We start from the raw sequence: 15,684 nt of genomic DNA, 5'->3' as shown, positions 1-15,684 counted from the left end.
TGTCAAAAATAGGCCCAGTCTTAAAGTGGATAAATGGACAACTTTGTGAAAAGTGCTACTTGGATGTTAGGCCTATGTATGTGGCCAGCCTGTGAAAAAGTGTTACACATGTGGTATCGCCATACTCAGGAGGAATAGCAGAATTTATTTTGGGGTGCAATTTTTGCTATGTACATGCTATGTGTTAGAAATATTGCATAATTGGACAGCTTTGTGTAAAAAAAATGTGTTTCCACATTTTCCAAAAACTTGTGGAAAAAAATGACATATTCAAAAGACTCATTATGCCTCAAAAATTATACGTTGGGCTGTTTGCTTTCCAAAATGGTGTCATTTTATGGGGGTTTCCATTGTCCTGGTGCTCCAGGGCCTTCAAAAGTGCGATAGGTTGTCAGGAAATTATATGTGTAATTTGTGCTCCTAGAATGCCGGACGGTACTACTTGGATGTTAGGCCTCTGTATGTGGCCAGGCTGTGAAAAAGTCTCACACATGTGGTATCGCCATACTCAGGAGGAGTAGTATAATGTGTTTTGGGGTGTAGTTGCAAGTATACATATGCTGTGTGAGAGAAATAACCTGTTAATACGTCAATTTGTAAAAAAAAAAAAAAAAAATCTTCATTTTGCAAAGAGTTGTGGGAAAAAATGACAACTTCAAAAAACTCACCATGCCCTTTATTAAATACCTTGGAATGTCTACTTTCCAAAAAGGGGTCATTTGGGGGGTATTTGTACTTTCCTGACTTTTTAGTGTCTCAAGAAATGAGATAGGCCTTCAGTACATCAGGTGTGGTCAAGTGTGATCAATTTTCAATGATTAGCACCATAACTTGTGGACTCTATAACTTTCACAAAGACCAAATAATATACACTTATTTGGGTTATTTTTACCAAAGATAAGTAGCAGTATAAATTTTGGCCAAAATTTGTGAAGAAAAATTACTCATTTGCTAAATTTTATGACAGAAACAAAGAAAAATGCGTTTTTTCACAATATTTTCAGTCTTTTTTTATTTATAGAACAAAAAATAAAAAAACCAGTAGTGATTAAATACCATCAAAAGAAAGCTCTATTTGTGTGAAAAAAGGACACAAATTTTTTATGGGTACAGTGTTGCATGACTGAGTAATTGTCATTCAAAGTGTGAGAGCGCTGAAAGCTGAAAATCAGTCTGGGCAGGAAGGGGGTGAAAGTGCACTGTAGGCAAGTGGTTAAATTACATGGCCCGATCCGCCCCGGGACCGTTGGCTCTCTTGCTGTAGGAGTCGCAGGCTTTCCTTCCCTGTCTCTTGCCGCCACGATTGAGTGACGTAGTCTCACGCGCCGCCTGCTTGGATTAAGCTGTCCGGTGCAAGTGGTCTCCGTATCGGTCCCTGCACCGCTTGTCCATCTGGAGCCCGGTCACATCCATTATCCATCTATGTGACAGCACGGACGCTTGCTTGCTACGTCGTCTGGCCAGAGACCCAGCGAGCAGAATAACATCAGCAGGGGGGCAAGTACACAGGCTCAGCCCGACACCCCATCAGTTGTTTCCTTTGGAGTGGAGCCTTATTCAAGCTACTTCCATAATATTTAACTATGCCCTTTGCCTTGATGTTATTGTGACTGATTCCATCATTACAGCTATAACCAGAAGCGCTCCCTAACTTCCAGCCTTTCCATTGATCAGACTCTGCACCCTAGCAGTCCCCAATGGAGCTGCTGAGGTTGTATACAGGCTCTTCATTCACCAGTTTTTTGGGTGTTGCATGTGTCCATGTGTGATTCATTTGGTCTGAGGGAGTGTCCCCACTGTAACCAATAGTGGAGCCTGTTGGACAGTGGAGGAAACCCAGCCAGTGATGCACAGGCTTTGTAACTGTTCCAGTGGGTTGGCACAGAGAGTGGTGCATCCTGGGATAGATTATAAAGCCATGGGCACAGGGTGTCTTTAAGTGGGAAGCCAGGTCCCAGGAGGAGGGCAAGGGCTGTCTCTCTTCCTGTTTGCTGATGAAGGTGGTCACAGGCAGTCGGCCTAGTGAACCAGTGGGGTGGCTGAACCCAGAGGTCCAGTGAAACTGACTGTGAAGGTGAAGGCAGAGCAACTCTGGAAAAACAGTGTCGGTGAGTACAGGGGAGGTTGCCAAAGGGTCTGCCCAGGAAGAAGACCACTCCAGTGGCTAGAGTCAGCGGACAGGTGTCAGCACACAGGCAGTGATAGTAAAGGGGGTGCCAAGTTGTTAACCCCGAAGAGAATATTCAAGCAGGAACAGTTTATTTATCTTCACTTCTGTGGCAAGATGAAGCAGCGGCCTTGCCGCACACTACAGATCGTTGTCCTCAAGTTTGTGCATAGTTCATAGTTGGAGTATCCCACTCATCCCTTCTCCCATCCCAGTTCTAAATAAAACACAAAAAACAAATCCCCTAGACTTATTATTGTTTGAGCCAAGAACTGTTACTGCCGTTTATCTACTGTCAGTTGCTAATGGTAACCCAGGGGACCCAAGAAAGTGTAATTCTCAGCAGCTCTCTAGGGGGCAGTGCTACACATACTCCTGACCAGTGAGTATGTGTTCATTGTCTCAACAGTTGCTGGTTGCTAAGTACTCTGTAACTACTTTAATGGAGTTAATCATGAAAGAAGGAGTATCACCATAATTTCAAGTCTTGGTGAAGCACTTGGTCCTGTTTTGACCTGAGCTACAGTCACTGAGATAGCGTGGTCAACAGAGGGACCACCCTTCCACCCACTGCTGTGCGACCAAGTTCCTTAGTAGGAGACAAATTTATAATGAGGTCTGACTGGCAGGCACAGAAAAGAGGTGGCAGTAAAAGTGGATTAGGGGAGACTCAGTATACATTTACAGGACACCAAGCACTTAGGAATCCTAAGTTAGGATGCCTGGATTCTTCAATAGAGTACCAACTGGCGGCTTGTGCTGTTGTGAAGAGATTAATCCATTGGATATGCCCACTGTGTCTGAGCCTATAGCATCTACAAAGACTATCTGTTATGGGCAAACCAATAATGCTTCTTATATAACGTAGGCTAGCTGCAGAAAAGAATATGTAATGGAAATTACTGTAATGACAATGTAATGTGCCTGGGAGACTTCACCTGTTTCACAGTATTTAAAGAGTAACTCCACTTTTGTTGAGAAAAAAACATTCCCCACTGGGTGATCTATGTATATTACATGGATTTTAACAACCTTTGTTGCAGATTCCTACCTTTTGTTGTTCTGAAGAAATCCCTGTGTTTCTCTGTGCCCATGTACAAAGTTAGTCTAATTGGAGTGGTTTAATTGATATGAATCAGCTGCTGCGCCTGCAGGCCTCTAATGGGAAAAGTTGCAGGGTTAGACCCTTTAGACATGATTTCCTATTAGGAGTATCCCACCAAAAATGACATTTTTGTTGTAGGGGATGCCTGAAATCTGACTTGAAACTTAATGTAGACTTCTGGGAAAACCAGTGAGCCAATCACACAAGCAGGAAATTAGATATCTGGGAGGCATTCTGTACACAAGCTGTGTACATAATACCCCAGGTAGCCATATTGCATTCCATTTTACAGAAAATTGCAGAGCTGCAGATAAAAAGGAACTAACATTCAATTACAACATGACTTGTCAAGAACAAAGACAAAATAAAAAACAAAATTAAAAAGTTGGGACTTTATATGAGGCACTGCCCATCTAGGGCTAGAGGTCTCCATCGCTATTATTCATGTGGATATAAAAGGGAGGGGAATAACGTGGTTATTACCAAGTACAAAGCAATCGGCATAATAGGTTAAATAATGAAATAAATGAATTACATTATTTTACCTATTATGCAGATTGCTTTGTACCTGGTAATAACCACGTTATTCCCCTCCCCTTTATATCCACATGAATAGGGATGGAGACCTCTAGCCCTAGATGGGCAGTGCCTCATATAAAGTCCCAACTTTTTAATTTTGTTTTTTGTTTTGTCTTTGTTCTTGGCAAGTCATGTTGTAATTGAATGTTAGTTCCTTTTTATCTGCAGCTCTGCAATTTTCTGTAAAATGGAATGCAATATGGCTACCTGGGGTATTATGTACACAGCACAACATGACTTGTGTCGCAATTGTATACGCTATATTATTTTTTTTGTTGCCATTTTTTTCCCATGAAAGTGGAGTTACCCTTTAAAGCATATTATGCGAGTAAAGTAAATGGTGCAAATGTGTGCTGTGTATACGGTGAGTAGGCTCAGGTTTTTTCAACCATGCCCCTCCAACTTTTAATGCAAATAGGCCACAATCACCATTTTCCGCAGTGCGTTACTTGTGGAAGAGGTCCATGAGAAAGGAGAGGAGAATGGCATATTGACAAACAGGAGGAGGGAGAAAAAGCCACCATGGAATACAAACATTAGTCATCAGAATCTTCAAGTCCGACACTACCCTTTTCCCAGAATGACAATGTTGATGTCCAAAAGTGTCTCCGTTGCTCCTCCATCTAGAGTGGAGACACCTTAGGACAGGAAGCATAAATCCAACACACATGCATTGTGTGTATATGTGTGTGTTTGTGTGTGTGTGTGTGTGTGTGTGTATATATATATATATATATATATATATATATATATATATATATCTATAGGCATAGACATACGCATATATACTAAGGGCTTTTTTTCTCAAGGAATAGGTGCAGGAACATAACCCTGCTTCCCCAACTTAAATGGGGCATTGGTAAATACCAGGAGTGCTTTGTACATAGAGTGCAGAGTTCAGGAATGTGTTATGTACAGAATGCATGGTTCTGAAGTGTTCTATGTATAGAGTGCAGGGTTGAGGAGTCCGCTATGTAGAGTGTAGGCTTCAGAAGTGCGCTGTGTACTGAGTGCAGACTTTGGGAATGCACTGTGTACAGAGTGGAGGCTCAGCGATTGTGTTGTATACAGAGTGTAGGGTTGGGGAGTGCGCTACGCATAGAATGAAGTGTTGAGGAGTGTGCTGCTTACAGAGTGCAGGGTTGAGAGGTGCGCTGCGTACAGAGCGCAGGGTTAAGGAGTGCCATGCATACAGAGCGGAGGGTTAGAGGAGTGTGCTGAGTACAGAGTGCAGGGTTGAGGAATGTGCTGCCTACAGAGTGCAGCATTAAGGAGTGCGCTCCGTACAAAGTGCAGGCTTCAGGAATATGTTGCATACAGAGTGTAAGCTGTGGGAGTGTGCTGTGTTCAGAGTGTAGGGTTGTTGGAGTGTGCTATGTACAGAGTTCAGCTTTGAGGAGTGTGCTATGTACAGAGTTCAGCTTTGAGGAGTGTGCTATGTACAGAGTGCAGCATTGAGGAGTGTGCTGTGTATAGAGTGCAGGGTTGAGGAGTGCGCTATGTACAAAGTTCAGCATTGAGGGGTGCGCTGCATACAGAGTGCAGGGTTGAGGAGTGTGCTGCGTACAGAGTGCAGGGTTGAGGAGTGTGCTGTGTACAGAGTTCAGGGTTGAGGAGTGTGCTGCGTACAGAGTACAGGGTTGAGGAGTGCCCTGTGTACAGTGTGCAGTGTAGAGGAGTGTGCTGCATACAGAGTGCAGGGTTGGGGAGTGCGCAATGTATAAAGTGCAGTGTTGAGGAGTGCAATATGTACAGAGTGCACTTTTGAGGAGCATGCTGTGTATAGAGTGCAGGGTTGGGAGCACTTTCTTCACCACCTTGAAAGTAGAAGCGTGGCTGCTGCACAAGAGCAGCTACAACTTGCAACAGGCTTCGGCTTTAAGAGGAGCTTCCGCCCTGAGATTAGAGTGGCTATGTACTTCCCCTTCCCCTCCCTCAACCTCTGTCCTAGGGATATGCACGGCAGAGGGAGTTCTTTGAGCCACCAGTGGAGGAGCGCTGTTACTAGTAAATACAGAAGCCATGGTTCTGTATTTACGAGTAATGCTAGTGAACGGAGAGCCAGGGACCAGTGCTGGACATTCCGACTGCAAAAAGCCTTGGATACAGCTCATGTGCTTGGCATATCCGGAAATGTGTTACTGGCCAGATTCCCAGATAAAGATAAAGGTTGGGAGTACAAGCAAGTATGGAATTTATCATTCATTGCATGCCTTAAATGGAACTGTTTTGGGAAACAGTTACATTTATGGGTTAAGTTTTGTGTTTATAATTTGCTAAGTTGCAATATTTTACATTTTTGTTTTTAGGTTTAATATCGTTTCAATTATTAACTATTAAACCATTAGGAAAATGTAAAAATGATACCTAGAATATCAGTGAATCACTGCAAACATGCAAATCTCTTCTATCTCAACTATCTACTATAAAATTGCTACTATCGCTATGTTTCATTGACAAAATCTGTATAAAAGTAGTGTTTTGTGGCCTCGAGCATCATCTCAACTCTCTATACAAATGACTCAGTTTTATATCCATTCACTTTATACTTTACTTTTGTGCATGTCCCCGTTTTTTTCCCCAATAACCGTACTTGAATCCATTTCTTGGTAATAAAAGAGTTTTAGCTTTCACTATAAAATGAGAAAGACTAATTCAACAATGTCAGTGCTCCTGAAACGGAATCACTTGCATGCTACTGCCATCTTGTGGTGTCCTTATGAAAAGTGCCCACTGCAAAGCAAAACCAGCTGAAATATCATTAATATTTAAAGCTGAGCTCTGGGCAAATATAAAAGGCACAAATTAATGAAGCTCTGTCATAATTGATGCCCCGTTCGCACTAGTGCTATTTTTCCTGCATCTGTCATCGCACTGCATTTCACAACAATGTTACCTTTTTTTTTTTTTTTTTTAACCACTCGAAGAGCAGGTTTTTTCTGATACTTTTTGTTTACAATATTGGTATTTTTTGCTAGAAAAATACTTAGAACCCCCAATTATTATACATTTTTAGCAGAGGCCTAAGAGAATAAAATGGTGGGGTTTGCATTTTTTTTTTTTTCGTCACACGGTATTTGCGCAGTGGTTTTTTTTATGCAAATTTTTGAAAAAAAAATACACTTTAGTGAATATTATTGCACACAAACACAATAAAATACCAGATTATATGGTAAAATATAAATCTAAAAATCTCCTTAGGCGACATTTAAAACTGGTTACCAGTTTAGGGTTACAGAGGAGATCTTGTGCTTGAATTATTGCTTTCACTCTGACGTTTGCGCCAATACCTCACATGTTTGGTGCGATCGTCATTTACGTATGCTTGTTGGATGGACCAATGCGTGTATTCGCCTTTGCAGGGGGGGGGGGCGGATGTGGGGGTGTGCTTTTGTTTTTACACTGTTTCTTTGAAAACATTTTTAGCCCTTTTATTGTTGTCACAAGGAATGTAAGCATCCCTTGTGACAGCAATAGGTAGTGACAGGTACTCTTTATGGAAAGGTCTGGGGTCTATTAGACCTCGGATGTTTACTCTGCCCTTAAAAGCATCTGTTCACACCAAGATCGGTGTGATCAGTTGCTTTTACAATTTAAAAATGGCGCTTTTTTCATGTGGGGAAACTGGAAGAGAATAAAATGCTTGTCACTTCCAATTTCCAATAGCATAGAAAGCATTGGGGACCTTCTGGTCCTTGACAAGCTCTATGGTAAGCCTGTGGAACTACCGGCTTTCATTCTTTGCTCGCTGGTGGGACGATAAAGCCTGGAGAGAAACCGGCAGGTAGCAGGAGGGGTGACCCAAAAGCCAATTGCCTGCAGAAAAAATAATACCATATGATGTCTGTATCTGCAGCCATCATCCCGGTATAACCACTTGAAGTCAATTACTTACATGTACGTGATTTGGCAGCAAGTACTTAAATACAAGCAGTGTAAGTATTTGAATTTGACCTGGTATCAGCCTCTTCCAGGCATTCTACAGCAGAGCTAGGGTGTGAGAGCAAGAAGCAGTCCATGGAGCCAATCAGTTTATGTGCTGGCAAGAAGCATGCTGATAAGAGGAGAAAGAATTGACAGAGAGATGAGCTCATCATTGTGCTGCTTCTTCTTTCAATGTGCAGTAACTGGTCGGGGAGAGTCCATGATGACTTGACCTCCAAGGATGTGGGGTGAATTATGCTGGCCATCAGGCAAGGGACATCTAGTAACAGAAAAAAAAGTATTGTGGAGAAAATCTCTGGACTGAAGACAAATACTGCAGCAAAACTTGGTTTTGCTATTTTATCTTTTGATGGGCTATTCATTATTATCTTTTTTTTTGGCTGGAGTTCTGATTTAATAAGAATAACTGATATAAATCTACATATTAGTAAGAAGTGTATACAATAAATGTTACATTTTTAAACTACATGTTGGATCTCTAATTTATTTTTCACTACTGAGGATGCTGCTGCTGCAGCAGAAGTGAGACTCCTCCTAGTGAAGAAGAAGAGCTCCTTGCAAAGAAGTGTCAGTCAGAAAAAGGTGGAAAGAGACATCTTACCATAATCCATGGGAACATAAGAAATAGGTATATGATTCAGCCCTTTAGGATGTACCTGTAGCTGAACTATATAGTTTTGTGTTTACTGCTCCTTTAATTAATTCAATTAATAGACAAAATTAATCTTGCGCTTGAATATAAAAGTGCATCAAAAAGATGTAAAGTCATTTGAAAAGGACGTAGGCGCTGGTTCTACAGGTAAACAAAAGATGCATTAATGGCACTCACACCTGTGTGACTCAATGTATTTTTTTAACACTTTTTTTGCAATTTTGTCATGTGACAGTATAGGGAAGCTCATCCACTTGAATAGGCTGTCATACGCATGAAAAACATGCCAAAGTAGCTCCAGCATCTTTTTTTGAAGTGAGCCTGCTACCTAAGTTTAGGCTGCCATTACAAACGAATGGTACCGTAAATGCAATACTAATTTTAAAACTGCCACAAAGTGGACCTTTACCTCCTGAACAGAAGAAATGTATTGTGCATGCATCACTGAATGGCCCCCCATCTACCGTGTTTCCCCGAAAATAAGCGCGGGCCTTATATTAATTTTAGTGTATAATCAAGTACAGCGCCACATTTATAGATGACAATGAGAAGGCAGTGAATAAACAGAGTCTATAAAGTCCGTGAAACCAGATGCTGAAGTGCAGAAATGAATGCAAAAGAATTCCAACACCATGAGTGAAGACACAATCCTGACGATCACCACGTGCACACATAAGGTGATTCCCTTACCAGAACTTTAGACCCCCTGTTACGGAAGGTCCACCAAGCGTAGAGCATGAAAGCAACCACCAGGGCAGGGTCCACTCCAAAATTCAGCACCAGGTCCACCACGGAACTTTCATTAAAGACAATACATCCTCGTATGCTCAAAGGCCACAAATGTTGAATGTTGGTATCCCTCCAAAAAACAAGTGAGGCTCACATAGTGAAGTATGTACATTTATTAAAGTAAAAGCAAAAGTAGAACACTCACATGACATCTGTTTGATTCAGGCATGTAATAAAATAGGCCGAGGCTGGAGGCGTGTCTGCATGGGAGCTGGCGTCTGACGCGTTTCGTCTTACCGTCAGACGTTGTCAAAAGGCGTTGGAATTCTTTTTGCATTCATTTCTGCACTTCAGCATCTGGTTTCACGGACTTTATGGACTCTGTTTATTCTCTGCCTTCTCATTGTCATCTAGAAATGTGGCGCTGTACTTGATTATACATTGCTTTTTGGTTTGATAACACCTTTTGTACTGGCAGCCTATACATATGTTTGTGTACTGAGTGCAGCTATCTTCCATTTATTGTTTGCTTATATTAATTTTAGGTACGAAAAATGCTTTAGGGCTTATTTTTGGGGGATGTCTTATTTGTCCCCTGTCTTCTCTCCCCCCCTCCCTCCCTGTCAGCTCAGGAGTCAACATCCCTATAATCTCCAAAATAAACTCTAGGTAAAGTCCTTGTAAAATAATTTATTCTGTAAATGGATTATAAAATGTCCAGTGTGTGTCTTTATGTAATGTTATAGAAAATACCTTATTTACAGCTTTGCCGGGCGCTCACATGACCTGCCAATAGGAGCTACAGTCGCTCTGCCTCGGTGGAAACAGGAACTTGTAGTTTTTCATTCACAAAACCTTTTGAGGGTGGGGGAGCCAGTCATGCTGACCCTGGTTTATGAATATGGATGTAACATGAAACATGGTCAGAAAGTTGGAGTTATCTTGTAAAGCCCACCTTCATCCAAAACTGTATTTTGGTTTGCAATGGGAGATTGGGGAAAGGGGGGAGGGTGCCTGTGAGAAACTTCAGGGGCTGCTCTGGGCTCTGCAGGAGGACACATTGTGGAGAGCAGCTTATCACCTTGCAGCTTATCGGCTGCAGCGTTTTAGTGCATTTAATCTATTTTTCAAAAATCTTGTTTATATGCATTCCTTCAACAGGGACCTTCCCTTGTAAATTTGGATGTTGTAGGAATGATCTTAAAGCCCAAGTCTAGCCAAATATTTGGTTTGTATAAAATGGGATGGAGCTTGAGTCTCTGTTAGATTTTTATAGGCAAACATAGAAAAAATCCCGCACTCCAACTAAGCTTCCAAGGTGGCTGTTAACTGAAGTCTTATATAACTAGAAACACCAACATTCTGAGGGTACGTGGATCCTTTTCTCCAAGGTGGTGAATTTACTGATAAAGGACTTCAGTAAATAGCCATCTTGGTAATTCATTGTTAGAGTGCTGGCTTTTTTCCATGTTTGGATTTCCACAATGCCACCATTTAGCCAAGCACCCACCCCTATAGACGGGTTTTGGAGACTCGTGTGGTGTGGTTTGATGTATCGCAGGTTTTCATTTCTATCTGTTGGGAAGATTTCCCTTCACTTCCTGCCAGGACAGGAAGTGTTTAGGACATACTTACCTATTGCTGTCCTGTTCCAGGTACAACCACACCCCTATTTCTTGTACAGTTATCAAAGGATAGGAAGTGCACTGCTGGGTGGGCTTTGGGACATTCTGAAGGAATGGGGAAAATTACAAGCTGCCCATTTTAACTTATTAGAAAAGGTCTCAAGAAAAAAGTTGGAATAAGAAGTCAGTGGGGTTGATTTACTAAAACTGATGAGTGCACAATCTGGTGCAGCTCTACAAAGAAACCAATCCGCTTCCAGGTTTTTTTTTTTTTGTCAAAGCTTAATTGAACAAGCTGATGTTACATGCTGATTGGCTACCATGCACAACTGCACCAGATTTTGCACTCTCCAGTTTTAGTAAATCAACCCCATTGTGTCCTTTATAAAGTTTAATATAAGTCACACTTCAGGGAGGCTTGATCAATAATGCTCCATCATGCTCTCGCTGCACTCCATATAATTGCTAGAATGACTGAACACTCGGGAGATGAAACTTCCTCCCTGTTTAGGGGTTGTTCAGAGCAGGCACATTCTCTCTGCACGAAAGGTACCCCACGTGCATGGCAAAGGTGACCCTGGCTACAGGCGGATTCCAATCCAAATGCATTGCTTGCATTTAAAAATACATTCATTGATGTTTTAATGATGACAGAGCTGCTTCTGATTGGATCGCTGCTGCTGAGCAACCAAAATTTCTCCTCCCTCATCCCCAACCTTCTGGGACACATCAGGGGTTCCAGAAGGCTGCAAGACCATTCACAAAGCGCAGTACAGCTTGCGCATGTGCAGTAAGAAGCTGGCAGTGAATAAAGATTCACAGCAGGCTGCCCACTGGTAACATGCCAGTGACATGGACCCAAAGACCACTGAAGAACCGGCCTGGGTGTATCTTTGGACATGTGAGTGTCTGTTTAATAAAATCCAGCAGTTACAGTTTTAGTAGCTACTGACTTTTAATTTTTGCACCGGTGACTGAAGCTCCCCTTTAAGGTTCATAGCTTGGTATGTACAAGGGGCTCCACTGATTATGGGTGCAATACTTCGCAGGCTCAAATGCAAAAAAAATACAAACCCGATTCAAAAAAGTTGGGACACTGTACAAATTGTGGATAAAAACAGAATGCAATGATGTGGAAGTTTCAAATTTCAATATTTTATTCAGAATACAACATAGATGACATATCGAATGTTTAAACTGAGAAAATGTATCATTTTAAGGGAAAAATACGTTGATTTTAAATTTCGTGGCATCAACACATCTGAAAAAAATTGGGACAATGCCATGTTTTCCACTGTGTGGCATCCCCTCTTCTTTTTATAACAGTCTGCAAATGTCTGGGGACTGAGGAGACAAGTTGCTCAAGTTTAGGAATGTTGTCCCATTCTTGTCTAATACAGGCTTCTAGTTGCTCCACTGTCTTAGGTCTTCTTTGTCACATCTTCCTCTTTATGATGCGCCAAATGTTTTCTATGGGTGAAAGATCTGGACTGCAGGCTGGCCATTTCAGTACCCGGATCCTTCTTCTACGCAGCCATGATGTTGTAATTGATGCAGTATGTGGTCTGGCATTGTCATGTTGGAAAATGCAAGGTCTTCCCTGAAAGAGACGACGTCTGGATGGGAGCATATGTTGTTCTAGAACTTGGATATACCTTTCAGCATTGATGGTGCCTTTCCAGATGTGTAAGCTGCCCATGCCACATGCACTCATGCAACCCCATACCATCAGACATGCAGGCTTCTGAACTGAGCGCTGATAACAACTTGGGTTGTCCTTGTCCTCTTTAGTCAGAATGACATGGCGTCCCAGTTTTCCAAAAAACAACTTAAAATTGTGATTCATCTGACCACAGAACAGTTTTTCACTTTGCCACAGTCCGTTTTCAATGAGCCTTGGCCCATAGAAAATGCCTGCGCTTCTGGATCATGTTTAGATATGGCTTCTTTTTTGGCCTATAGAGTTTTAGCCTGCAACGGCGACTGGCATGGTGGATTGTGTTCACTGACAATGTTTTCTGAAGTATTCCTGAGCCCATGTTGTGATTTCCATTACAGTAGCATTCCTGTATGTGAGGCAGTGCTGTCTAAGGGCCTGAAGATCACGGGCATCCAGTATGGTTTACCGGCCTTGACCCTTACGTACAGAGATTGTTCCAGATTCTCTGAATCTTTGGATTATATTATGTACTGTAGATAATGATAACTTCAAACTCTTTGCAATTTTTTTCTGAGAAACTCCTTTCTGATATTGCTCCACTATTTTTCGCCGCAGCATTGGGGGAATTGGTGATCCTCTGCACATCTTCACTTCTGAGAGACACTGCCACTCTGAGAGGCTCTTTTTATACCCAATAATGTTGCTAATTGACCTAATAGGTTGCAAATCGGTCCTCTAACTGTTCTTTATATGTACATTTAATTTTTTCCAGCCTCATATTGCTACCTGTCCCAATTTCTTTGGAATGTGTAGCTCCCGTAAAATCCAAAATGAGCCAATATTTGGCATGACATTAAAAAATATCTCACTTTTAATATTTGATATGTTATCTATATTATATTGTGAATAAAATATGTTTATGAGATTTGTAAATTAGTCCATTACTTTTTTACTCACAATTTGTATAGTGTCCCAACTTTTTTGGAATTGGGTTTGTGTATATATATATATATATATATATATATATATATATATATATATATACACACACTTTTTTTTTTTTTTTTTAATGGGTACATTTATTATTTTTTGCAAAAGGTGGAATTCTCCTTTAGGACCCCATAGACATTAGATGGCCGTTTCTTGATTTATCTATTTTCAATTAATCTCAGCAACATTCTAAAGTTTATGAGCTACCTTCAGGGACCACCAGCTGAGACGAACCATGGGAAATGAAATGGGTCATGTTTAGGGACAAAGACACAAATACTGTTGAATCATGACTGTAGATCTGACTGTACTGTAGTGTCTATAGCCAGCTTTAATTGGAACACAATTTAAATGTGAATATTGAGATTAACTGAAAAAAAAAAACATGAGGTCTTTGTCAGACTTGATTACCTTTACTGTTAATGACTCACAGCCTAACACATCCACTACATACATTGGCCAACAATTATTCAACATGTTTTGGTGACAGAACGCTCTGCAGTTTCACAAGAGTGCTCTAGGGTCGCGGCTCTCTGGAGTGACTGTGTTGCACAAGAGTTTATTTTATAATGCCTTTATCGGGGGGGAGTCATTTCTTGGAAACTGTGTTTAATGTGAAATCAAAATAACAGAAATACACAAAGGGAAACAATGGTCAATTATGGAGCTAATGAGAAACAGATGCACACTGCTGAATGCTTAGTCTACAGTACTCCGGCTGTCTTAGTTCATAGAACTCTTGTCCACAGCCTCTGAGGGGCTCCCTCTCGTCTTCCATATAATTGTCTTTTGTTTTAGGGAAATAGGTGGCAGAACATTTCCTCTGGTAATGTCTGTCCATAGATTTTAGATGGATCAGCATGTGGAGAGCATAGGCGAGGACTAGTAGAAGAATGAGTGACATAACTAGGCCCATAAGAATAGCTGGAGAAAAGTAAGTTGTACAGTCTTTGGCATAGGAAAACTCTCCTTCTTCAATGTGAAATCCTTGTATCTGCAATACAAAATATGCATCAAACTCATATATTCATACATGCACTGGTCACCTGAAAGAACAAACGATCTTAGAGTAAATTTATGATTTCTGCTACTGTGTATACATGCACATTCCACGTTTTTTTATGTTTGTAAGTGCGAGCAAAATCTTCTCTACATGTCACACCTGAGCAAGTCTAAATTAGGAAGTGACAGGGTACAGTAGGAGCTTGCTGGATATGCGGTTTCATAAGCTGAACTTGTGAAAGGGTGCAACATGGCACGCTAACAGTAACTCACAAACAGTCCAGATGCAATATAAAGAATTTGTATTGTAGTCAAAATATAACAATTCACAACAAGCCCAGGGGGAATGCAGCCTGACCAGGAGCACTCAGAGATGAACAACTGATTGTAGCAGAGCAGGTCTCAGTCAAACTGACAACGTCTGTCTTGAGGGGTAGAATGGGGCTTGGCCAGTCCGTGCCCAAGCGGGGAAGTTTCCAGGAAGAGTGGTGGATCGCTAAGCTTTCCTGAATTGACTGGAACCTCTCCCTGACCGAAGGGTGACCTTTCCCTACACTACCCACACACTAAATGCACACTAAACTCAGGAGCCAGGGTGTTGAAAAAAACTCTGCCTGACCCAAGATGGCCGCCAGAGTCACATGGGCTATCAGCATCCAACTGGATCAGTGCCCTAGTGACCTAGGAAACCATATCTACCACGTTCCTCTTGATTTACTCTCTCTCTGCGCTGCCACTGCGGTTGAGCGCCCCCTGCAGAGGAGAAAATAGAGTGCACCTACCTACAGACTGCCAATTAGTTCAATTTAATCTAAGGTTTGGGCATAAACATATAGGCCTGCAAAAGAATCAGATTGATAGCTGGTCATTTTCAAGTTAGCTGTTCACTCACTGCAACGAACATACTTTGGAGTGTTAGGCCCCTTTCACACAGGCGGACCGTTCAGATCCGCCTGTCCGTTTTTTTGGCGGATCTGAACGGTCCCCACATGCATCTCTATGGGGGATCGGATGTCAGCGGAGACATGTCCACTGACATCCGATCCGATCCGTCAAATCTGGACGGATAGAAACCCTATTTTCCATCCGTCCAGCGGATCGGATCAATTGGGATCGGATGAGAACGGACCGACGGTCCATTCCCATCCGATTTCCCCCATAGAGATGCATGGGGAACTGACAGCTGTGTCTCCGCACACAGCCGGAGACACAGCTGTCATCCTCCTGCTC

At 41.8% G+C, this 15,684-nt stretch overlaps 1 protein-coding gene across 2 annotated transcripts in view; it reads right to left on the bottom strand.

Moving 5' to 3' along the window:
- Nucleotides 1-13,668: 13,668 nt before the first annotated feature.
- The window catches only part of LOC309565117 (V-type proton ATPase subunit S1-like protein), a 67,807-nt gene continuing 65,791 nt past the window's right edge, over nucleotides 13,669-15,684 (bottom strand). For both annotated transcript variants that reach the window (XM_082269897.1, XM_082269898.1), the window contains one exon: nucleotides 13,669-14,446. In XM_082269897.1, coding sequence (XP_082126023.1) covers nucleotides 14,120-14,446 — 327 coding nt within the window. In that variant the 3' untranslated portion in view covers nucleotides 13,669-14,119. The remainder of the gene's footprint in view (nucleotides 14,447-15,684) is intronic.

This window comes from Pelophylax lessonae, assembly GCF_965119305.1.
Source record: "Pelophylax lessonae genome assembly, chromosome: 1".
Lineage (NCBI taxonomy): Eukaryota > Metazoa > Chordata > Amphibia > Anura > Ranidae > Pelophylax > Pelophylax lessonae.
Note: the sequence above shows the minus strand (reverse complement) of the source record. Positions and strands in the feature narration are given on the sequence as shown.